Genomic DNA, 24480 nt, shown 5'->3' on the forward strand with positions numbered 1-24480 from the left:
ATGGGTCGGGCAATGGGTTTTCCCAATCTGATTGCAACCAGACTCAATAAAGAATCCTAGATCTTTGACTGTTCAAATGGTCATCTTTTGATCATCTTTCGATGACGAGACTATAGGGCTTTTAAAGCTCTTTTAACAACGAGTCTCCTCATATCAACTTCTAATGCCAATGTCACCGAAATCCAGCGAAACAACGGTAGGAAAGTCACATCATGGGTCATGATTTTTGGCTTTAAATTCATCGATTCCAACGTCATTTTTGAGCAATTTTCAATCCCAATCATGTAACACAATTCCAAGATTTATTCTAACATGTTTCCAAGCATAATTTCATGCAATTTGGCCAAATTTAATTCGTCTCCAAAATCCGAATTTGAATAAATATTCCTATAAAAATCAATATTCAGATTATACAATTCACAACATCTAGAATTTAATTCACAGAAAGCATGATATATAAACAACCTAAGTTCTAATACCAATGTTGGAAAACATTTAAACATACCAAATCGAATTCTATAAATTCTATAAATAGAGATATGTACCCGAATTCGATTTTTGTTCAACTGGTTTGTTCGATTATGCTTTGAGAGTCTGACATAAGTCATTTCCACAACCTCATTTGCCTGAGTATTGCAATCTTTCAGAGACATGGTCTCTGTATTTTCTATGCTTTTTTTTCTGGGAGAAGAAGAAGACTTTCTTCTTATGAAAAATGAATTAGGTTTCCCCTCTATTGGGTGCAGTTTTGGACATATATATGGTAGTCCAACTGCCACCCAACTACCATGTAATTGCCCTTTGGTAGTTTTAATGAAACTGGGTCACGTCGACCCGACATAGGTAAACTCAGACCCAATATGAATAATAGATCAAAAATAAGAAAACTTGTACCTAAAGTGAAGCATATAATAACAGCACCCTCAGGTGCCTAGGAATAATTCAGTGGTGGAGATGTTAGACAGTGCTCCCTAATCATATCAGTAGTTAAAACTGGCAAAATGAAGAAAACAACAATGACATTATTAGAAGTAAATTACTGAAAGGTTAGTTATCATATTAATTAAATACTTTGGTAAATATATGATCAATAGATTGCTGGAAACTACATACTGCTCCATGTTTTCATGAAATCAGAGCAAGGGGAGCCCAGAGACCCGTGCCACTGCAAAGAAGGCATGTCACTACTCTGCAGTTCCGAGTACCAATGATTACAACTCTCATCAGTAACCAGCATTACTGGTCTTATAGTTGTCATTGCCAACCTTGCTTCTTTGAAACTTTGCAAGTTGATGAGGAGCTGATATTAGATATACAGTAACATACAAGGTTATTCTTATGCAAATTTCACTTTTGTACCATCTCATATCATGTTAGACAAATACAATGTGTGATAATATATGCATTTCTCTAATGGCCAGTTTAACTAAACAGAAGTTTGACATGCTTCTGACTTTATATCTACTCTATTTAATTCAGTTAGCCAACCTAGATATCATTTCCTTTTTCCTAGCTTAAATGAATTTCATTTCATCCTTATCTAAATAAATTAAAATGTTGCGGTGAATATGTCACATAAGTATGCCATGTACAATTCCAGAAAAGAGTTTTAAATGGATTTGGACCATATAATTATGGCATAAATAAGATTATGTATATGTTAATAATAAATACAAAAGCTATAACATGGAAGCTTTATTATACAAATTTCAAATATTAAAATATGCACAAATATACTGACTTAAAAGTTTATCAGATTCTCCATGCTAAATTGAACAAAGCTTCTTGTTCTGAATATTTGGATGGAATTTTCTTTCTGGTTTCCCAAAAAAGGAATTCTCTTGAAATTGGGTCAGTAACATACATTAATCTCTATAGCTCAACCGTTAAATTGGTTGGCACTTGCTCCATACATATGCTTATTAATTGGCAAGGAAACCTCTAAACTTAATTCTGTGCAGATTCTGCATTTTTCCGTTTTAAGAACTGTAGCTACACAGAAATATCGGAATTACTAAGTCAATCTGTAAATCACGGAATCAAACTGCAATAAACAGATTAATTTTTGAACCATGCACCTTCTGAAATGTGAAATGAGAAATTACTGAATTCAAGCCTCATAAAAATATTCTAAGTTCAGCGCTATGGATCTAACTTAACAGGTAGGATATTATATAGAATAGCAGTTGAAAAAAACTGGCTAATTCTAATTGTCCCAAGGAATCCAGGAAAAATATTTTCTAAACAAATTCTACAGGGAGAAAAAAAAAACCTCTAGGAAATAGGCAATCAAGAAAATTTTCAAATATTTACATATAACTCCCCGGGTTCTAAATATCACTGCCATAGGAGCAAACTAATACTTACCCATGAATAATTTAAAGGAGCAGCTATGCTTTCAATGTATGCAACAGCAAGTAACCACTCCAAATACAAGTCACTGGAAAACCACAGTTTATGTTCATCAGCAACTGTCAACAAAATGAGAAAATTATTAGGCAATCATTACCATAAAATGAAAGGGCAACCACTGAAGTGACAAACTGATGAGCTTAAAAGAAGTAGATCTGATCAATATATTATTGCGTTCATCAGCAATTAGGAACAAAATGAGAAAATTATCAGGCAATCATTACCATAAAATGAAAGGGCAACCACTGAAGTGACAAACTGATGAGCTTAAAATAGGTAGATCTGATCAATATATTATTGCGTTCATCAGCAATTAGGAACAAAATGAGAACATTATTAGACAATCATTACCATAAAATGAAAGGGCAACCACTGAAGTGACAAACTGATGAGCTTAAAATAAATAGATCTGATCAATATATTATTGCTTATACTTCAAAATTTATTCACTCCAATGAAGATGATTTAGGGTGAATTTGGAAAATTCTAGAACACAATAAAAGCTAAATATAAAAAGAAAAATACAGGCTTCCAAATTAGCAAAAGCTCTTTGATTTCGGTTCTGAAATATTTAGCTCCAAGAACACAGGACTCTGGAGAGAAATGGTCATAATCACAAATGTTTAAAGACCTTTAATGAAAAAAAAAAAAAAAGAAGGCATTTGAAATTTTTTCAGAGAAGCAATTAATATACTTTTTTTCCTCTCAAAGCACTCTCAAATGTTATTATATTATATAAACATTTAAATTAGAAAACGCACCATAAAAAAACACTTCCAAAAGGCAGCTGTACTCCTTGGTCTCCAACTGAGAACGCAGGAACTTAGTAATTGTCCTTTAAACATTACTCTATCAACTTAAACCTCGCGTTTCCATTTCCAAAACGGAAAACTCTTTACACTAGTTCACCATTGTGAAACTTCTGATCATTCTACTTTATCATTTCAGAAAAGAGCTATTTCCAAAAACATGTTTCTGGAAATTGAGTCGCTAGAATTGGACGTGGACCTGTTAAAAACGGAGACAGCTACAATGCCACCGGAGCGGAGGCCTAGCCGAAGCAGTCCACGCGCCAAACTCAACACGCCATGAACGAACTGCTCACCGGTTCCGCGGAGGTTGCCGAAGACGGTAACGACCGAATTCCGCTTGCGGGGGGCAAGGCCACTCAAACAGTTGCAAATGTGAGCCTGAGAGTAATTAACGGAAGTAAATCGGGAAATTAGGAATTTTTTTTTTCAAGAAAAGAAGAGTGGAATTTTGGTGTTGTTTTTTTTTTTTTTTTATTAATAATAAAGGCCCAAAGATTTATCGCCACCTATGATGTAGTAGAATCTCAAACTCTCACTTATTAATTTTTAAAAACCCAAACACTCATTCATAATCAATTTTTCATTAAAAATTTTAATTAACATTAGGGATAAAATCGTTATTTAGTAAAAAATTAAAGTTTTATTATGATTTCCTCTCCTATATTTAAAAACTTATATTTTACCCCCAACTGAAGGTTTGAAAAGTGAAAAAAACCCCCTTAGGGTTTGTTCCTCTTCCTCCAGTGTCGATTTCTCCTTCCCCGACCATCGATCGTTTTCCTTTCCCCCCTTATCTCTCCTCCAATCTCTCTCCCTAGCCTCTTCGATCATCTTTAGTCTAAGACGACTCAGATGAAGACGAACGGTCTTCGTTTGAGACGAAGATGATGCGTCTTCATTTCAGACGAAGACCGATCGTCTTCGTTTGAGAGACAAAGACGATGTGTCTTCGTTTTAGACGAAGACGACACGTCTTCGTCTAGACGAAAATCGCTCATCTTTGTCGTCTTCGTCTTTAGCCGAAGACGATCGGAGAGGATAGGGAGAGAGACCGGAGGAGAGATAAGAAAGGAAGGGAGGACGACCGATGGTTGGGGAAGGAGAAATCGGTGCCAAAGGAAAAGGAACAAACCCTAGCGGGTTCAAACCTTGGGTTGAGGGTAAAATGTAAGTTTTTAAATATAAAAGAGAAAATTGTGATAAAACTTTAATTTTTTGTTAAATAATAATTTTACCCCTAACGTTAATTAAAATTTTTAATGAAAAATTGATTGTGAGTGGATGTTTAGATTTTTTAAAGTTAATGGACGAAAGTTTGGGATTTCACTATACCTTGGGTGGGAATAAGTCTTTTGGCCAATAATAAATTTATGTCAACAATTTTCATATATAATTTTACATAAAAATAATAATATATTTTGTTTATATTTTATAATTATATGATTCTTCTTATTTTTAAATATTTAATTATATAATAATATATTATTATTTATATATAAAATTATATCCCAATTGCTTATACAAAGGAATTTAGTACTGCATCTTATCTGTTAGATAGCGATGTGATCCAGTCACATTCTTGTGACAGAATTTGATTGGAGGATTTGATTTCTACTTATCTTTTCCCAATCATGTCGCACCCAAGGTTTGGAAAATCACAATCTCCACCAAAAATCTAACTAAATTAATCAAAAAGAGCCCTGAGCCCTGACATAGCTACAAACAGGTAAATGGACATATTAATCTTAACTATTTAATTATTTTAAAATTATAATAGTAGCTTGATTGAGATCACCAAAAATTTGATCAGACTCATAATAATAATATTATTATTATATATATAATTTATATATAAATAATAATATATCATTATATAATTAAATAATTAAAAATAAAATAATACTCAATTATATAATAATATATAATAAAATAATACTTAATCATAAAAAAATTTATGAAAAATAACCACATTGAATCAACAATCAATATTCCCAAACCCAGCAAAGACAGTTCAAAAATTCAAACCCAAGTAAGAGAAATTTTTACCCAGAAGAGCCACCGATTAGAAGAGAAAATTCAAACCCAAAAAGAAGAAAAAAAAATTTAGACCATTTCTTAATTTGCGTGTGTTATCCGTCATACTAATCTTCTCTGTATCGTTCCAAATTTATCGGATGCATCCGAAAGAGACATTCTCTTGCTGCTTGTCTTTGTTTATAAACCATTGCACTGTCACTAAAATGCAAGTCTGCCGCTGTCCCACATCACTCAAGAGAAAGCAAACTAAAGCTAACTGGCTAAGCAATAAAAACGGCGTCGTTCTAAAACCTTACTCGTTAATCACATATATTATTTTCATTGAACTCAACGTAGACTTAAAGCACTCACTAAGAAGAAAACAACGGAGATGGTTTATTCTTCGTCAAGAACCGTCTCCATGATAATCAGTTTCCACGTACCGTTGATCACGATCCTGATAATCAAATCAGCTGTGGCGAGAGAGCTACGGCCGTCCGAACACGGCCTGGAGTACCAGAGTCCACCACCGGAGACGGCGGCGGGAACACCACCGGAGATGCTGTCCTTTTTCAAAGGATCGTCGTCGCCGTCGACGAGTAATTCTTCGAGCAGTGTCGCATTGCCAAGAGCTATGAATTCAAACGATACGTCATGGTGGAACGCCGACGTACATGATGGTGGTGGAGGTAGGGACCACGTGAGGCACGTGATGTTGGTGGTCAGCTTAGTGTGCGGAGTCACAGGTCTGGCTTTGTTAATTGCTTGCACTTTCATTTATGTTTTGAAGTATCAAAATCGTCAATCATCAGCATCATCATGTGTCAATAACAATTTTAATACTAATAATAACAACAATAATAAAATTCAATAATGATTATTCATAGAAAACGAAGTTGTTTTGTTAAGATCTGATTCTTTTAAAGTTTGTATTTTGGTTTGTAATTTTTATTTCATTTTATCTTGTGTTTTTCTTTCTTCTACATTTTGAAATTTGAATCCTTGTAAGGATTGCTTGTAACTTTTTTTTTCGAATATGAGGAATGGAACGATTTTTTCTTTTTTTTTCTTGAAAGAATTTTCATCGCACAAATAGCCTACTGCATCTACATAGCATTTTGAAGCTATATTTTTAGTTAGCTTTTTCGGCTTATGTAGGGCGACTCAATACAAGAATTTGAAAATATTTGTTCTCTGTTAGTTCTGTAAGGGGGTATTGGAATTTCAAACAAACGTTTTAAATGAGTTTATATTATTATGTGGAATAATCATATTTTGTAATGAATTATATGATGAACTTAATTAGTGCTGGTTTCAAATCTAGTTGAATCGAACAAGGTTGAGCTCAATATCAGGTTTAAGATTAATAAACTAAAACTCAAATTTGAATGAAAATACTTTAATTTTGAAATTGATCTAAAATGGTTTAAACTCGAATATTTGAATTGGGTTGAATTTAGCTCGTTTATGAAAATAGGTCTAATAATTAGATTCAAGATTGGCTTATTTAATCTGAATTTAAATTCAATTTTAAACCATTCAGATTGAATCTAACCTAAATATAGAATCCTATTACTTCTTAAATTGTGGTTGGCACAGGGAACTTTTCTTGTAATGTTAGGTACAGAAGAAGAAAGAAGTTAGTGTTGGAGCTAACTAGATGGGCACAGGGAACTTTTCTTGTATTGTTAGGTATAGAAGAAGACAGAAGTAAGTGTTGGAGCTAACTAGATGGACGAATTGTCGGCTGGTATGATTAGAGCAGCTCAATGTTTGCATATAAATGAAGGCAGATGGACGAGGTTAGGTAGTAGAGATTGAATATTGATACAATTTATGCACGATAGTCAACAATATCTACAAGATTTTAGTTAGCTACCTAGTGTTGGGATTATTTAACCTTTTGAAATTATGTAGCTCCTCTGTGTGAGGTCCACCTTAATTTCCCTACCTTGGGAGTTTGGATGCCTTCAATTTCTCAGAAAGGATTCAAAGGGAAGATAATATTATTTATCTTTAAAAATTTTTAGGAATAGGGTCCACCATCTGAGTGTATTTAATGAGTTTAGGCTAGCTAACAACCAAAGGAAATTGCTTTTATTTTTGTAAATGGGTGCTGGGTAGAGTGATTTTTGCAACGGCAGCTATGGTTTCAAAGTGCTAACAATGTCGATAACAAATTGGTTCGAAAGCCTCCCTTGGCAAGACGATTAGTAGCACTAAATAAGCCAGTATGTACAATGCTAAATGTCTTTTCTGATTATCGTTTTGTCTCCTTATTTTTGTTGGTAAGAACCTTGTTGTACAGAGGAATCGCGTCTTTTGAGGGTTAAAGTCTCAGATTCCGTACCCCTATACCGCATGAATATTTGTTAGACAATGATAAGTAATCTAAGTATATCCAGCTTGTGCAAGTCTGTACGCTAGATCTAAAAATAAAATTTAGAATAGTTAATACGAAAACGACCATTTCCCACCCAAATTTTAGATCACTCCCAAACCTATACTCATAAAAGATGAAAAACTCTTTTTTTCACCCATGACCAAACTGTTGTCCAAAATTTCAGTTAGAGACAGGGGTAAAATTATTATTTTACTTATAAACACTAAAATTTTAAAATTTTATCATTCTTCCCTCTAGGTTTTAAGAACTAATACCTCAACTCATCTTCAAAGTATAAAAAGTTTAGATTTTACCCCTAAGGTTTTCTTTCTTCTCTAGCCACCATCAACAGTCGACGCATTCCATCGATCTCTCACCTCCGACTTCAAAGGACGACCCTTTGTCACCCAAATCTAGAAGAACAGAAAAAAGATGACGTTTTGTCATCTTTCGTCTTCGCGTTTGGACGACAAGACGAGCGACGAAGCATCATCCTTCGTCGTCTGGTTGGTGCAACGAAGATATCTCTGTCTCTTCATCGCACTACAGTTGTCACACCAGAAGGAGGAGGCCAGACAACATCGGAAGATGAAGTTGAAGAATGAAGGTGAAACTGCTATTTTTGAAAGTTATAATGGGCAACTGAGTTTTAAAAAAATATGAAAACCCTAGGTTTGGAGGTGAAAATGTTACTTATTAGAGTTTGAAAACTTTATGTAAAGGTAAAATGTTAATTTATAAAATCTGGGGGGGCGAAGATAATAAACTTCATAACTTTTTAATATAAATAATAAAATGACTAGTTTACCTATCTCTTTAAAGGAAAAAATTAACAGAAATTTAGCTATGGGTGGGAGAAAAGATTTTTCATTTTTTGTGGGTGTAAGTTTCAGAATGACCTAAAATTTGAGTGGGACATAGTCTTTTTCCCTAGTTAATATTAGGATAATATAAATAAATTTTAAATATAAATATTTATTTTAATGAAAATTTATTAACTATAATAGTTGTGCTCAATGTGATTTTATTTTTTAAAAATATTATAAAATAATTTTATTATCAATACTATTTAATGCATCATTCTCTATATAAGCAATTAGGGTTAGATTCGAATCAATTTAACTAGATTTTATTAATCGGTTCAACTCAAATTTATTTAGTTCAAATTGAAGTCAAATTCAAATAGGAAGATTCTTTATATAAACAATACTATTTAATATATCATTCTCTATATAAATGTAAACCGTATTATTTTAATATACATATATATAATAATATATGAGAAAGTTTTCTTAATAAGCACTTAGATGTATAACTTTTTTTTAATTTTGTTATTTTTTTACTTTTATATTGTATATATTTTTATATTTATTTTATGTATTTATATTATGTTCTAAAAAATTATAATTTTATTAAATAATATATATTTAGAAATGAATGATTTTAATATTTTTAAATCTTAATCCAAATTAGACTAAAACATTTTTTTTAATTTTAATTTAGTTTGGTTTGAAACATTTTAAAACATTTTTTTATCAATTTGGTTTGAAAAAGTCTTTAAAAACAACATCGACATAATTTTATTTTTATAGTGTATTTTAAAAATTATTTTATTAAAATTTTTTATAGAAATATATTGAAATTTTTAACACTTTTTTTTTTTTAACAAAGGAAGTGGGAGTAGAGGACTTCTTTTCAAAATGCAAAGAGAACATATTATATTATATTATACAATTAAAATTCAAACTAATATAAAAGATAAATTTTAATTTTTTTATACTTAAAGCTAATGTTAAGGGTAAATTTTAACTTAAAACTAATACAATAACCGTTAGATGATACAATAAAAATAGTGGGCACACTTTGAACTTTATTTTAAGAGTCATGGGGGCCCGCCTGCGTCCGCCAGTGAATACCAATATAATAGTGTCAGTGTCTCCGTATTGTTTTCACGTGGCATGCTTGAGAATATAGATTAGATCATCTCATGTGACAGACCTTTTAAAATATATATATATTAAATGAAAATATTTTTAAATAATAATTAAATAGATAGATAATAAATTATATAATTTTTAATTAATAATAAAATAATATTTAATTATAAAAAGATATATCATATATATTTAATTATATTTAAGAGTATATATATATAATTTTATTGTTAAAAAAAGTCAAATTTTAAAAGATTTAAACATCTACTAATCAAGTAATTTTTACAGTTATTATCAAAATTAAAATCGTTATTTAAAAAACTAAAAATTTATCATATGTTCTCCCACTAGGTGTAAAAATCTAATTATTTTCCCCTCGTCAACCCTACCCTTACCTAAGGTTTGAAAAGTAATAAATTTCTCTTTAGGATTTTCTTTCCCTTCTTTAATGGGTACCTCGATTTCAGCCAACAACCAGTCTTTATTGTATCTTTCTTTCCCTCCGATAAATAGGCGACAACCTACAATTTTATTAGAGGAAGACGATTTGTCTTTGTCTGATGAAACCACATATTGTTACCTAATCATCGAAGGGAAAGAAAGATACAGTGAAGGTTAGTTGTCAACCGAAACTGAGATGGGCACCTAAGAAGGGAAAAAAAACCCTAAAAGGGAATTTATTACTTTTGAAACCTTGGGTGGAGGAAATAGTTGGCTTTTTAAATCTATAGAAAAAATATAATGACTTTTTAATTTTTTTTATATTTTTATTAAATAATGATTTTACCCTTATCAATAACAAAAAAAATTAATAGGTAGATTTATCCCAGGATGGGAATAAGTCCTTTGGGCTTAAAAAAATAAGTAGCTTGAATTTTATGCCATAATGAAAAGGGAATGTACCATGGCTTTGTCTACATAATCCATAGACATTACTTATGCATTTGCTCTTTTGTTGTGCTTTGCAGCAAAATTTAGCATTTTCTTGTGTCTTCTTCATCCCTCCTATCATTATCATACTTCCTGCCATCATTTTTCTATCTGCCTAAAATACTTCTAAGATTAAATCTATGAAGAATAGATTTAAGCATGCCTAAAAATTCTCTTGCAGCAACAACTGCGTTGGCTTCCCCGGATTTGGTGCACCCAATATTATTAGGTTCTCATTGACCGTTAAAAAAAAAATCAATTATGGCCCAAAAGGATCAAGTTAAGTTGATAAGCATTTTAAGTGTTTTCAATCTTGACCGATCTAAACCAATTAAAACACTGTTAATTTCCCTTTTTAAAAAGAAGTTTTTTTTTTTAATTTTTTAAGTAAAATATTTATAAAATATATTATTATGTTATTTCGAAGCGTTTTTCAAGTGATAAATGATGCCAATTAATCGCATTTGATTCATGTTATGTCTAACTAGAAAAGAGTCAACTTTTAGTTGGTGGCGATGTACTAATGGCAGTCACATCTACACTAAATGTCTTTGCAAATTTAACAGCAACACGCCCTAATTCACCCAGACCAACCACAGCCATGTGCATTCCTGCCTTGTCGAGTGCTTAGAAGGTCATGACACTAAAAACTGTAATTACTGCACAATGCAATAGGGCAAGCAAGTTAGGGGTGGATCTTATCCGAATTGACTTGAACTGAATTCACAATTTGACTTGTTGAGTCAATCTCAAATTAAAATTTCAATTTGTTTTGAAATCAACTTTTTTATTCATTCAATAACATTGTTCATTATATCGACGATACAATTTATCTTTTTAATGATATTGTTTATCTTATTTATAATCCTTTAATAATATTATACTCCAATTTGATCAAACTTTAAATGGGTTTTATGATATTAATATAAGTTTTTGCTAACCGTAAAATCAACTTGACCTAAATTGAGTCAACCCTAAAGCAACTCCCTCTAATGGCAAAATTTTAGGGACATTGCACAACAAAATCTTACCCATTTGGCTGATCATTCTATATTGGAAAGGGATTAAGCACAATTCGTTTCAATTTTTCAAAGACAAAAATGTGATCAAGAATTCTTGAAGAGTTGGAAGTTGCCCATGTCGAATTATATCAGAAAATTTTTTATCTTCTCCTGCATCATTTATCTTAACTGAAAAGAAGTTTAAATCATAATGATTATGCCAAAGGACAAGATTAATTATACTGTAATTATTTTGTTTTTAGAAATGAATCAAGATTATATTCTAATAGTAACTAATAGAGATAAAAAAATTATTTATCTTCTAGTATAAAACTAGCAAAATAATAAATTTTAATATCTTATACCTTGAACGGATCATCGGTGTGGATTTTTTTTTTTTGGGTATCAACAAATTAAACAGTAAATTGATGGTGAGAAATAAAAATAAAAAATAAAAAATATTAAAATATTAATTTCTAATTATTTAATCATATGATGATACATATTATTTATATATAAAATGATATGCATAATACTATTTATCATAGAAACATGTCACTTTCCATCCTTTTACTACTGGATTTCTGCGGATGGCCGATTAGATTTTGGGCCAATTTTTCCCAAGCACATGGTTTCATAAACCTCCATTAATTTGTTGCCGTATTAGTTAAATCTACAGTTAACCTGTTGGGAGCCTCCATCCTTACTATTATTGGATACACTTGATTTATGATCACTTCTCCAAAAAGATATATCAATTGATCTATATCAATAATTTTACCAATACAAACTGATATATATTGGATTATATAATATGCTCATCATATTGTATATGATTTCGATAACTCTTAAGATGTGTATTATTTTTCATTTATATTATATTATATAATACATATTATATGTAGTACAATACTAATACCCATAACACAGATGCACTCGCAATTTGCAGAAAAGAGCCCAGATATCTGTCACAGCCCAGATATCCACTACTCCTGCAAAACTGTTTAACTAGCGTTGAGAAGAAAAATATGTACAAACTGTATCAACAAACTCTTCTGTTTGTCACCAGAGCTAGAACATCAAGCAAATGGACATACAGGCATCAAACAAGCAAATTCCAGTACACGGGCGAACTTAAAATTGAAAGTTAAATGAATAAATACAATAGAAAAGGTCAAAAGTATGATGTCATTTCATAAGAATAAATCAATAACAGGTTTTATTAAAATGGGGTACAAAATCATCAAACATATTTATATATTACCTATTGGGCAAGAGGCATCCACTCGAGTTCTAGCTCCATTTCTCCAGATTCCACATTCTGGAGCTTCAGTAATATATTCTGCTTCACCTTCCCATCGACAATGTTAATGATGCTGTCTTCAATGAGTGCATTGTCGTCTGATTTCAACCATTTTCCGATCTGCATATTTGAAAACAATTCTGGGTTGCCATATGCCAAGGCTGATGTTAGCAAAGGCTGGATATCAAGCTCTGCTTCCCCCATTATGTCGTCCGCCGAAAATGTGTCGTGATCAAACACTCTCTTCAATTTGCAAATTCAGAAGGTTAAAAAACAGCAATGAAAGATATAGCCTTCTTCACAAAGATTTTATTCTATGATAAATGAATTCCTTTAGCTTCTGTCCATGTGATGAAAAATAAATCATCCCAACAACAGTTATCGGATGAATAATGGAAATGTCCCTTGCATAATTTATTTTCCTCTAAGCCCCTTGCGAAATGAATAATTTATGGCTCATCTTCTTGTCAAAACATCTTGAAAATTGGTCCACTTCCATTTTTATTTAAGCAATGCTATGTAAGTTTTAACTATCCAATTGAATATTCAGATAATGTGTCATCATAATATTAAGTATTACTTTATCCTTAATTCAAAATTACTCAATCGCATGATAACATATCATCTAAATATTCAATTGGGTATACATAATATTGTTTTTATTTGCCATACAACAGTAGTGCATTTACAGGGCATAAAAAGGATTATTTTCATCATTAAATAAATACAGCTGTAATGATATAGATAAGCAGCTTACCAACTTTACAGGTCCATAATCCTGAGGAACTGAGAGCATGAGTTCCTCGTTCCAAACTGGATTTAAGTTGCTCGCCATTACAGTCGTCTGAACAGTCTAATAACAAAAATTCCAGTGTTGTCACCGCACAAGAAAAATAAAATAAAAACTATTAAAATATGAATCAAATAGCAATCATCCAAGAAATAATCAACACAAAAGAATGGACACAACAAAATGAAGATATATATGTTTGAATACGAATCGAACTGAGCCAAGTCTAAACAGCCCTTGACTAAAGTTCAGCTCAAATGAAAAAAGGGGCAGCTTTGAGTCGGTTTAAGTTTGTTGAGCCAAAGTTAAAAGTAGTTTGAATTCAACTCAATCCCTAAGTTTGAAATTTAAAGCTTGAAGCTCGGCTCAGGTTCATAACTCGGATTCATAGCTTGGATATATGGTTCATTAATAAAATAAAATCAATTTACTCAGTAATGGGCAAAATGACATAGTTTGAAAATAATGGAATCGAGTCGCAAGCCAAACTCGAACCACTTTGAACCATCCGTCCATCTTGCAACTCAAACTAAGCTGAACATCCTCCAACTTGAGTTCAACTCCATTTCATAAATGAAACAACCCTTCCAGCTCCAATTCAACTTAAATGAACTTAATTTGAATTAAACTAAACCAAATCAACTCAATTCAAGTCTAACCCTAGATATATGTGTTCACCATGGTGGTAGAACATACACATGGAATAACGACAAAAGGAAAATAAATAATACAAGCGGCCTAAAAAGGTGAAGTTCTAGCAGTGTTATGGTGAATCCTCAAAATGAGTACTTTTATCCATACTTTTTTGACAAATACATGCAACCTAACGTTCTAAAGAGACAGAAGGTCTGAAGTTTGTATACAACCCAAAGCTTCAGTCCCAAGCATAATAAACTTAAACACAGAGAGAGAAACCAACCTGCTGTCCAAGATTCAGAACAACATAAGGATCGCTCGACATCATATCTCTGATAGCTAAATTTATGCCTTTTATCACTTTGACTTTCAATAAGCCGATAAACTCTATCATACCTACCTGTTACAATGATTCGAAGTTAATCGTGGTACCACCATATAACTAATGACAACATCAGGACGGTCACATTGTTACTACGAACAAATTATGAAACATGAGCCAATGTCCTATAAAAAATTAGTGTACAGAATATTGTACAAGGAATAATATAGCATTAGAACACATGAATGTGCATGTATACACTGACATGTACGATAAATTATCATTATGGATAAATGGTTCATGTATGGCTGTATTTCACCTAAAAAATTTGCCTTCCAAGACTGTTAACAATATGATGATTTATTTTGAAGAACAGGCAGGAAACAATTAAAGGCACAAAACTTAACTGTTTCATTCTGTGACGAATTACTTCGAAGGCTATCTAAAATTTTCCGGGAAAAACTGGTTTTGAGTGAAGCATTAGTCTTTGCCGATGAAATCCGCAAGCTAGGTTTTAGAAATTCTTGAAGTTCATACTTTGACCTACATAGAAAATCGAAGTTACATAATTAAATACTTCAACACTGAAGCTATTGCGAATAAGTCAGACTAGGTACAATTTGACCAGTGCATGATCTGAAATCACAATGCCAGTTAGTCATACAAGTTTAGTAGCAAAAATTAGGAGTGCAAATGGTAAATGTTTGTATAATAGATTGCTAGGTAAGTTTAAAGAAAAACTATGAATAGTTTCGTATAAGTTTCCAGCCGAATTGTGATCCACGATTTGGAAGAGGTCTGAACTAAGTTAAATAAAACATACATACAGAATTAGAGCTACAAATATGCACATTCATCGATGTAAAGCTTTGAAGAATTGACTAACCTGATAAACTTTGCACGTGCCTCGTGGCTGGAAGTAGGTCCAGGCTTTATAACTCCATCTGGTATATGAGCCTCATAAATTGAATTAGCTGAGGCATTTCCTCCAACTTCAATCATGGCTTCAATTTCTTCCTCAGACCACTCATCTAATGTCACAGACAAAACCTGGGGGTGGAAGGACAAGAACAAATGAAATTCAAGCTGGTAAACAAAAATGTCATTCACCACTGAGCAGATAACCCTGGGAAAATCCACTCTATTGATACTCGGAGTCAAAGGCAAAAAAAAATGTAAGACAGGCCAGCCAGAAGCATGACTATAAATACAGTTTGGTAGAAAAAAATTAAATTATTCCATTTTTTAACTTCTTAAAATGTGTTTTACAAGTCAATTATTAAATCTCAATCATCAAAATAATTACCATGAAAATCAACCAATTGATCAGAGTTAAAAATAATGCTTTTATGAGGTGAAGCTGTGATACACAAAAATTTAGATAACTACTTGAATCGATAAGGTACTTAGAAAAACTTAACAAAGCATGAAAAAGGAGTTGATAAAAAAAATGTAATCATGTATTTAATGAGAAAAACAATATTAAATCAAGAACATAAATGATTTTTTTATCTTCATCCAGATCCCTATATCTATCCGTAATTTTAGTTAACCTCAAAGACTTCCAAAAGAAGGATATTAATAGAACACCAAAATTTTATTCTGAACAATATCAAAGATCACTTTGATATGTAAGGAGATGAGGCGCACTACACTTTGTGTTCTTTAAATATTGTTATTTTATTTCCCTTAAAAAAAACAGTTTGATTCATCAATCACATAGATGTAGCAACCATGCAAACATGTTATGACATATTACATGCACAAGCCACTAAATTAAAACTATGTTAAATCATCAACCAGATGGTGATTACAGATATAAGACTTCCCCAGTATGCTAATCCACATAGCAACAGGGGCGGAGGGAGGGGGGTCAAGCAGGGTCACTTGACCCCCCTTGACTCATCAAAAAAATTAATTTTATATATATACACTCACACACCATTTTACCACCTTATATTCTATGTATGATATGTTATGCTATCAAGTGTATTTCAATTTTTGAATAAACAAATAAGTAGAGTTGAATTTGAGTTGAGCTTGTTTAAACTCGAAAACAAGTTTGATTTGAACAAATCCAAAACAAATTCGATTCAAATGAATTCAAGCTCGAACTCAAGTTCAAATTTGAAAATTAAAAATTTTTTAGTTTCAACTTGAGCTCAAGATTAGGGGGGTGTTTGACTCACTAAGTTCGCAAGCCTGAAAAAATTAATACAAATCAATTAAAACAATATCGTTTTGACCAGTATGCATCAAAACAATATAATTTTAGTTATTTTTTGCTTGATTACAATATCGAACTGAGCTCAAAGCTTAACTTGGTTCAATCCGAGCTCTTTTTAGCCGAATTTGAACAACTTTAAGGGAAGTTTGGTGAGCTCGAGCTTAAGTTTAACTCCCCTCAAATCAAATCGAGCTCAAGTTTAGCTTGACTCAAATCTAACTCTATAAACAAATAATAGAGTCAAACTATGTGAGAGAGAGTCATTTGTGTTTCTTACTTACCCCTTTCCCCTAAACATTATCAACCCTCTTCCAATATAAATATTTATGTTAATATTTGTGAGCTGCACTGTGTATATTAATATAAATATTTGTGTTTATTTTAATTTAAAATATATTTATGTTTCTATAACATTGAACCCCTTAAATCTCATTTATGGGTCTGCCACTGCATAGCATAGGCTTATTGAACAAGCATTTTACTTTATAACTAAACCTTTCTGGCTCCACTCTGTTACATCAATATTTAAAAGGAAAGAACTAAGTTTGCTAGTTAAATACCCAAACATAATGATAACTTGGAAAATAATTATAGCAAAAATGAGATATATAGAGTCCTTTTTTTCAGAGTACACTTAATCCACATCTGTACTATGAGAATACATGCAAATCATCATACATGTTACTACCCCTATGAAACAATGCTTTCTCTGTTCAAGGAAATCTTAATAGAAGCAAGCAAGAGTTACCTTAGAAACATGTGTACCGAGGCTTCGGTGCACACCGCAACATTTTAAGCATATAAAGACTCCAATATTTGCCGACCTGCAAATGCATAGGTCAATTGATTTCTCCACACTTTACCGGAACATATGAAAGCAAATAACATGAATTTACGGTTACTTATGCTTCTTTATGACATAGTCACTTCACGGGCCCAGCAGCTATTATAAAATCATTCTGAACATGTCCATTAGTTGATTTTGGAAGAAAATGTTCCAGAAGACACCATCTCAATGTATTATGGAAAAAGTTTTCTACTTATCAATGGTGTCATTAAGCCACAAAATTAGGTGTAGCCTACACCTCCCATGCCCCTCCCTGATGCTGTTTAAAACTCAATGGAATCATTCATAATAACATTTATAAGACATTTAAATCTGATATCATGAAAAATGGGAATCATCTTCAAGGAAGTTATCAGTATGCAATCTTAGACAATTTACTCACACAAGCTTCACTGTATCAACCATTATATTCTGAGACATGTTTGAAACTAGTTTATCCTGACCATAAGAAGTAGTCGACTTAATACTATATGTCTAATAATTTTTTTCTTTTTGTAAGTAAAAGTATACAACAAAGCAACGCAACCTCCAAGAAAAGGCCACAAGAATAACCTAAGCTCGACCTTCCAAAGGAAGAACAACAAGAAACACCATATAAATTTACCATATAAATCTCATCTGTTAGGTAATAAATTAAGCTACTTGCTATATACTATTAGCACTTAATGCCATCAACAATTTTAAGTGTACTAGACAATCTCAAAACTGAATACTATATACTATAATTGAACTGAAGATTTATAACTTACGCCCATTTAGGATCTGGAGCACCACAATCAGCACAGATGCGGTTATCACTTTGATGCAGTAAATCCCTTAACCTTCTTTTACCTGTATAGAAAGAAGCACATAAAAAAATGTTTTAAGTACATTTAAAAGAATGAAAAAACTACTTTGTTTGCAGTCTTTCACTAGAACTATTTACAATCTCAGTTATGAAAAAGCATCAGCTATAAAGAATGAGTAAACAGACTATGTTATCCAATTTCATGCTTTTCCTCAAACCATAGAACATTGACATTTTCTTCTCTTGTGTATCCCCCCAAACCACATACTATTTAATATTTAAACTTTGTGTATTCTTTTCCTTTCCATGACCTAAACCTTTAATAAGAATTTCCTTAGGCAACTATCACCATAGTTTTCAAAAACCAGCCTGGGCCAGCTGGTCGGACCGTCTCACCCACAAGGAAAAATAGAAAGAATTTGTTGAAAAACAGTTTTGGGAATTAGATTGGATTGGACTGTGGTCCAACCGCCCGATTTGCAGTTTGACCTGGTCAAACCCTGTATCAACAGCCAAAAAAACATTCTTGGGTCTTGAGCCTAAGACCATAACCATCAATTTAGAGCATGACACCATCAACCTAAGGTTTTTTTTTTGTTTATGTTAAAACAATTCAGATTATATATTTAATGATTAACTACACAAAATTGTTTTAAATTTTTTTTAATATTTATTAAAACTGTTAACCAGTTCGACCACTGGTTAAACGGTCCAATCACCACCGGTTGATCCGAACTGCCCCCTTACTGGGTTTACATTCCATCTAGCTCTGAAAACATTGACTACTCTAGGGATGACTATTATGAAAGTGGCAAAAGTTGGAAAAGGATTTGAATAAGGATATACAATGAGTAGTTTCCAGTTCACATAATCTACAGAATCCTATTATTGCTTATAATAAAACAACTTATAAGAATCAAGAAAAAATTTCTTCAAAAAGTGCCACATATACAGTAATTGTTCCAAGAAAGCAAATCATAAATTTAATGCCTCAACAATTCTGCATTCCATGCAGCCTACAAGTAGATTACATGGATGATTAAATGCAAACCTCTTACAATTATAAAATAAAGGCCAAAGGACTATTTTCCACCCAAAGTATGTTATTTTCCCAAGTTTCTTCCCTTCAACTTTGAAAATCCCAAATACATACTCATGACTGGTTAAAATTAACGACAATAAGGGTAAAATAGTCATTTTATCTATAATATTAAAAATAAACTAAAATATAATTTATTTTGCCCCCCTAAACTTTAAGAACTAAAAGTTTCTCTAACCTAAGTTTTTTTAAAAATCACAGTTTCCCCTTAAGGTTTAGTTTTCAGATATCCGACGTTGTTACTGACAGCCTCTCCCTCTCAAAGTTTTCTCTTTTTTTAACGATCTCTTTCCACCCATTTGGACGTCTGATCGATGTCAAAAGAGGCGTGGAAGACAAAAAGCTTCGTCGAGAAAGATGAAACCAAACGAAGAAGAAGTTCTCGTCTTCATTTGGGAAGACGAAGAGTTTCGTCTTCCTCGATGAAGCTCTTTGTCTTCCACGTCTTCTTCGACACTGATCGAACGTCCAAATGGGTGGAGAGAGACTGTCGGAGGGAGAGGCCGCCGGTAACGGCATCGAAGATTTGGAAACTAAACCCTAGAGGGAAATTGTCATTTTTTAAAATTTAGGTTGGGGGAAACTTTTAGTTTTTAAAGTTTAAGAGGGCAAACAGAGATTATATTTTAGTTTATTTTTAATATTATAAATAAAATGACTATTTTACCCCTATTATCGTTAATTTTAACCAGGTATTTAGGATTTTCAAAGTTAAATGGGAGAAACTTGGAAAAGTAGCATACTTTGGGTGGGAAATAGTCCTTTGGCCTAAAATAAAATATAAACAAATAAATCAAATAAAACTATTAGATCACTGTTATCACTTGAATAGAATAAAAATACCTGAATTAGCTTTCCCACGATCCATTTGATTAATAGCTGTAATTTGGAACCACAGTCATCCAACAAATACGACACTCACCAAGAAGTCTGCAAAAAAGTGACCCCAAAAAATATACAAAAAAAAAAAAAGCTCAGCAAAAGGGATGCTAAAGCCTAAACAATCAACACCTCCATAAAAAATAAAACAACTTTTGAAAAGTTAAACACTTTAGACAAAATCATCAACTCACTTTGACCCTTTTCTTTTACCCGGGAACAAAATCAACCCCATTCAAAGTTACACAAATTAAACTGTTTGACATGATTAAAACAATTCAATCCAATTCAAAAGGCACAGGTAGGTGCATGATATCATTGAAAATGAAACCTACCATCATAACATCAAATTTTCATCTGATTTTGATATCTGTCAGCCCAAAACATAATATTAGAAGGGAAAAAACCCGGATGACTAAATTACAAAACAATGATAAAAACAAGTCATAACAACAAGGCAGCCTCAAATCATAACAAGAGAAATGATTTTTACAATACATGTTGACAAACATTGAGATTAAAAAACGTGTTGAAGCTATTTCCATGGATGCGGAACTGTGAAATAAACAAATGCAATCATGCAAAGATGAATAACAAACCAAAATAAGATTTTTAAGAGGGTGACAATGAAAGAAAGATCTGATAACCTGAAAAATGAAATGAGTTAGAACAAATCCTGACAGCGAATAGAGAGGGATGGTGAGAGGGAGAGGTAGTTTAATTGGAGAAGCGAAAAACAAGTTCTATAAATAAATAGATAAATGAGAAAGAAATATTATGACCTTATTATGATATAATATAATTATAATTATCTTAACTCAAGATTAAGCTCAGGATATAAACGGCTAATTCAAAATTTTGCTTAAAAAATTATATTTTAACTCTATATTTTAAAAATAACATTTAAAATTCTATAACTTAGGTTAAAAATTAAAAAATAAGGTTGAAAGGATGTAAGTGTAAATTTTATAACTTTTACAAGTTCATTGATATTTTACTTCATAGTTTATGAACTTACTAATCTAACAAATATCAAACTTAAGCTTAGGGATCGTAATAGGGAGGGGCGAGGAGGAGATCTCAATTCCCATAAAGAATATCAATCCTCATCCTCGTTACGGGGATGAAAATAATTTTCTGTCCCCTCCTCACGAAGAAAAATCTTCTTTTCATCCCCTCTCCGTCCCTATGGAAAAAAATCATCTCCCTATATCTGTAAGAAAAAACCTCCTCTTTATACCCTCTAAACACAATATAAGTATATTAAATAACAAAATTAAGTAAAATTAAAATCAACTAACTATTTCAAATGTCACAAATATAATTTATTATCCACTTTAATATGCACAATAAAAACCTAAATAAATTTTAAAAACATAAATAATCTAAAACTATAAATATATGTTAGCATTTTAAGTAAATGTATTAATATAAAGGGACGGGGACGGGAGCAGGGTAGGGAAGGGGCGAGCAGAAAGGGGACACATGTATCCATGTCTCTGATTATGGGGATTTTTTTCATCCTCGTCCTCATCCCTTTTTCCTATTTCTATCAAAAAATTTTCTTTCCGTTAAGATCGAAAAAGGCTAAAACTCTTAAAATCGGATCAAAATTGTTATCTCCACTCAATCTTAACTCGAGAGTTGAACTCTAATGAATCAAGCTAAAGCCAAACTTGACTTTAATTGAGTTGAGTCACTTAGCTCGATTTATTTTGTACCCCTTTCTTGATTAATATAATATATACTAATAAATAATAAATACAAACACATGTATAAATATAAATATAAATATATTACTATATGATGAATTATTATTTTATTTTTAATATAAAATTATTAAATAATATTTACGACACAAACATTTATACTTATGTATTCTAATGCTTAACTTTCGAATAATAAAGAATGATAAAATGGTGTTAAGATAATTAATGTTTAATATTCTTTTCAAATATTATTTTTTCAATTTTCATAAATTTAGATAACCAATTAAAGATATAAAAATTTAAAGGAGCATATATTAGACCAAAGGGAATTCAAGTTTTTTTTTTTTTTTAATGATAAAGTAATGAACCTTTTGAATTGACTTGTATTTGTTCAGGCTTTATGATACACTATGTTAAGTAATAAGAGATTATAGTATTATAATAAATTTTTAGTATTAAGCTAACATGATAAATAATATATGAGTTTTTTAGGTATTTTTTAGGTATTAAAAAATTATTAAAGTAATTTTAATTTTGTTATGAGTAATAATATATACATATTTTTTATATATAATTTAAGTACATATATAATGTGTCATTATATGGTCGAATATAATTTTATTTTTAATTTAAAATTATTTAATTATATGATAATATATTATCTAAATATTTAAATTATATATAAAAAATATGTATATATAATTTTACTTCTACTTAATAAAATTTTAGGGCGAAAACTTCATCAAATTTAATTAAAATTACATGTAACCTCTAGCCTCATTGTGAGTATCTTACCCTTGCTCAAGCATATGTTAAAGAAATATATATTTTATTTAAGTGAAAATTACATACACCACGCCACTAGGATTGGATATGATCTGAGCCAGCTCAGCTCAGCTTAATTTAGTTTGATTTAAATTTAAGCTGAATCTGAATCAAAAGATTTGTTTCATTTTTTAAAATTAACTGAACTCAAGTCAAGAGATGTTTAACTTAATTTGACTCGAGTTCATAACTTAAATCAGTAATTGAAATTCATGACTTGATTTGATTCGAAGTCATGGTTTAAATAAACTTGAATTTATAGTTTGAATTGGTTATTTGAATTTATGGCTCGATTCAGTTCGAATTTATAGTTTTGAATATTATTTGAATAAAATAACGTCGTTTTATTAATAAACTATGAGTTTAAACCAAACAACCTATGAAATCGAGCTGAACTCAAATCGAATAATTTTTTAATTGAACCGAACTTAAATCACCTTTAATTTTAGATCAATGAATTTGAACAGAACTATTTTTATTCGATTTGAACTCAAGTTAAAAGGTATTCAGATTTGGTTCAGTTTGTATCCACCCCCGACCAACCACTTGTCAACCACAACCAGCGACCACTGTACAAAGAAGGTAAAGATAGTTGGATCTCGTCTGTCATGTAAAAAAGATGATGAGGGTTGGAGCTCGCAATCTTTTGCTTCCAGATTAATCAACACCTACGTCGTTGCCCTTGCGTTGTCAGTTGTGGGCTGGGCATTTGTCCTACAGTTTTTTGCCGTCGATAGGTAGCTTTATGCGATTTTCAAACAACTCTGGGGGATTTTCTGATAATTTTCAATTGATGGTAGGTGGTTTTTTGTCCAACCCATAGCTTTTGTTTTACTCTAATTTCCTCCCTGCCATTTCTTCTTCTGCACCGTTTTGGATTTGTTGCGGTTTCCCTGGTCCCAACTAGGGCTGGATTCGAACTAAACCGAGCTCGAACTTATTGCCCTTGCGTTGTCAGTTGTGGTCTAGGCATTTTTCCTACAGTTTTTTGCCGCCAATGGGTAGCTTTATGCGATTTTCAAACAACTCTGGGGGATTTTCTGATAATTTTCAATTAATGGTAGATGGTTTTTTGTCCAACCCATAGCTTTTGTTTTACTCTAATTTCCTCCCTGCCATTTCTTCTTCTGCACCGTTTTGGATTTGTTACAGTTTCCCCGGTCCCAACTAGGGTTGGATTCAAGCCAAACCGAGCTTGAGCTCGCTTGAGCTAGAGCTCGGCTAAGATCGGCTCGAATTTGATTCGGTTCAAATTTGATTTGGCTCGTTTTTCGTTATCAAAACGACGTTGTTTTACGTTATCAAAACGACGTTGTTTTACGTTATTAAAACGACGTTGTTTTAATACATATTGATCAAAACGACATCGTTTTGTATAAAAAATTTTAATTAAAAAATCTGACGAGTAGCTCGAGCTCAATCGAGCTCGACTAAGGCCGGCTCGTTTCATGCTTGACCGAGCCGAGCTCGAGCTGGCTCGACTGGAATCCAGCCCTAGTCCCAACTCCTTTAATTTAGTTCAACCTAATTAAGCACATTTAACTAAATAAATATTTTAATATTATTTT

The 24480-nt window shown here is 31.8% G+C and overlaps 2 protein-coding genes and 1 pseudogene across 5 annotated transcripts in view; all 3 read right to left on the reverse strand.

Moving 5' to 3' along the window:
* LOC123205303 (2-succinylbenzoate--CoA ligase, chloroplastic/peroxisomal-like) overlaps positions 1–3689 on the reverse strand; it is a 43417-nt gene extending 39728 nt beyond the window's left edge. The window contains exons 1-4 of one of the 3 annotated variants that reach the window (XM_044622236.1): positions 3174–3689; positions 2637–2694; positions 2368–2471; positions 1114–1300 (exon numbers count right to left, since the gene is read on the reverse strand). In XM_044622236.1, the coding sequence (XP_044478171.1) occupies positions 1114–1258 (145 nt within the window). In that variant the 5' untranslated portion in view covers positions 1259–1300; positions 2368–2471; positions 2637–2694; positions 3174–3689. Of the gene's footprint in view, positions 1–1113; positions 1301–2367; positions 2472–2509; positions 2594–2636; positions 2695–3173 lie in introns of those variants that run through there. The other 2 variants (XM_044622233.1, XM_044622237.1) reach the window with 2 other exon arrangements.
* Positions 3690–5321: 1632 nt separating this feature from the next.
* LOC123205354 lies at positions 5322–5415 on the reverse strand (annotated as a pseudogene).
* Positions 5416–12603: 7188 nt separating this feature from the next.
* Positions 12604–21151, reverse strand: LOC123205285 (ADP-ribosylation factor GTPase-activating protein AGD12-like). 2 transcript variants are annotated; one of them, XM_044622210.1, is made up of 10 exons: positions 21026–21127; positions 20714–20748; positions 20343–20429; positions 18363–18444; positions 17515–17590; positions 15426–15589; positions 14947–15082; positions 14501–14617; positions 13549–13644; positions 12604–13034 (listed from the first exon to the last, which is right to left on the reverse strand). In XM_044622210.1, the coding sequence occupies exons 3-10, from the start codon at positions 20365–20367 to the stop codon at positions 12753–12755; spliced, it is 978 nt and encodes a 325-aa protein (XP_044478145.1). In that variant the 5' UTR covers positions 20368–20429; positions 20714–20748; positions 21026–21127; the 3' UTR covers positions 12604–12752. The 2 variants fall into 2 exon arrangements, with proteins under 2 accessions (XP_044478145.1, XP_044478144.1); XM_044622209.1 differs by lacking the exon at positions 20714–20748 and having other exon boundaries at positions 21026–21151.
* Positions 21152–24480: the final 3329 nt, after the last annotated feature.

Source organism: Mangifera indica, unplaced genomic scaffold (genome assembly GCF_011075055.1).
Source record: "Mangifera indica cultivar Alphonso unplaced genomic scaffold, CATAS_Mindica_2.1 Un_0003, whole genome shotgun sequence".
In the NCBI taxonomy this organism is placed as follows: domain Eukaryota; kingdom Viridiplantae; phylum Streptophyta; class Magnoliopsida; order Sapindales; family Anacardiaceae; genus Mangifera; species Mangifera indica.

Bases quoted from the DNA above. Each gene is read 5' to 3' on its own strand.
- LOC123205285 (XM_044622209.1), bottom strand. From the start codon at position 20,367: ATGGATCGTGGGAAAGCTAATTCAG. The intron at 15,083-15,425 runs GTTAGTCAATTC...TTTTCTATGTAG, and splicing joins GCACGTGCAAAGTTTATCAG to GTCAAAGTATGAACTTCAAG. The intron at 13,645-14,500 runs GTTGGTTTCTCT...TTTTGTTATTAG, and splicing joins TTCTGAATCTTGGACAGCAG to ACTGTTCAGACGACTGTAAT.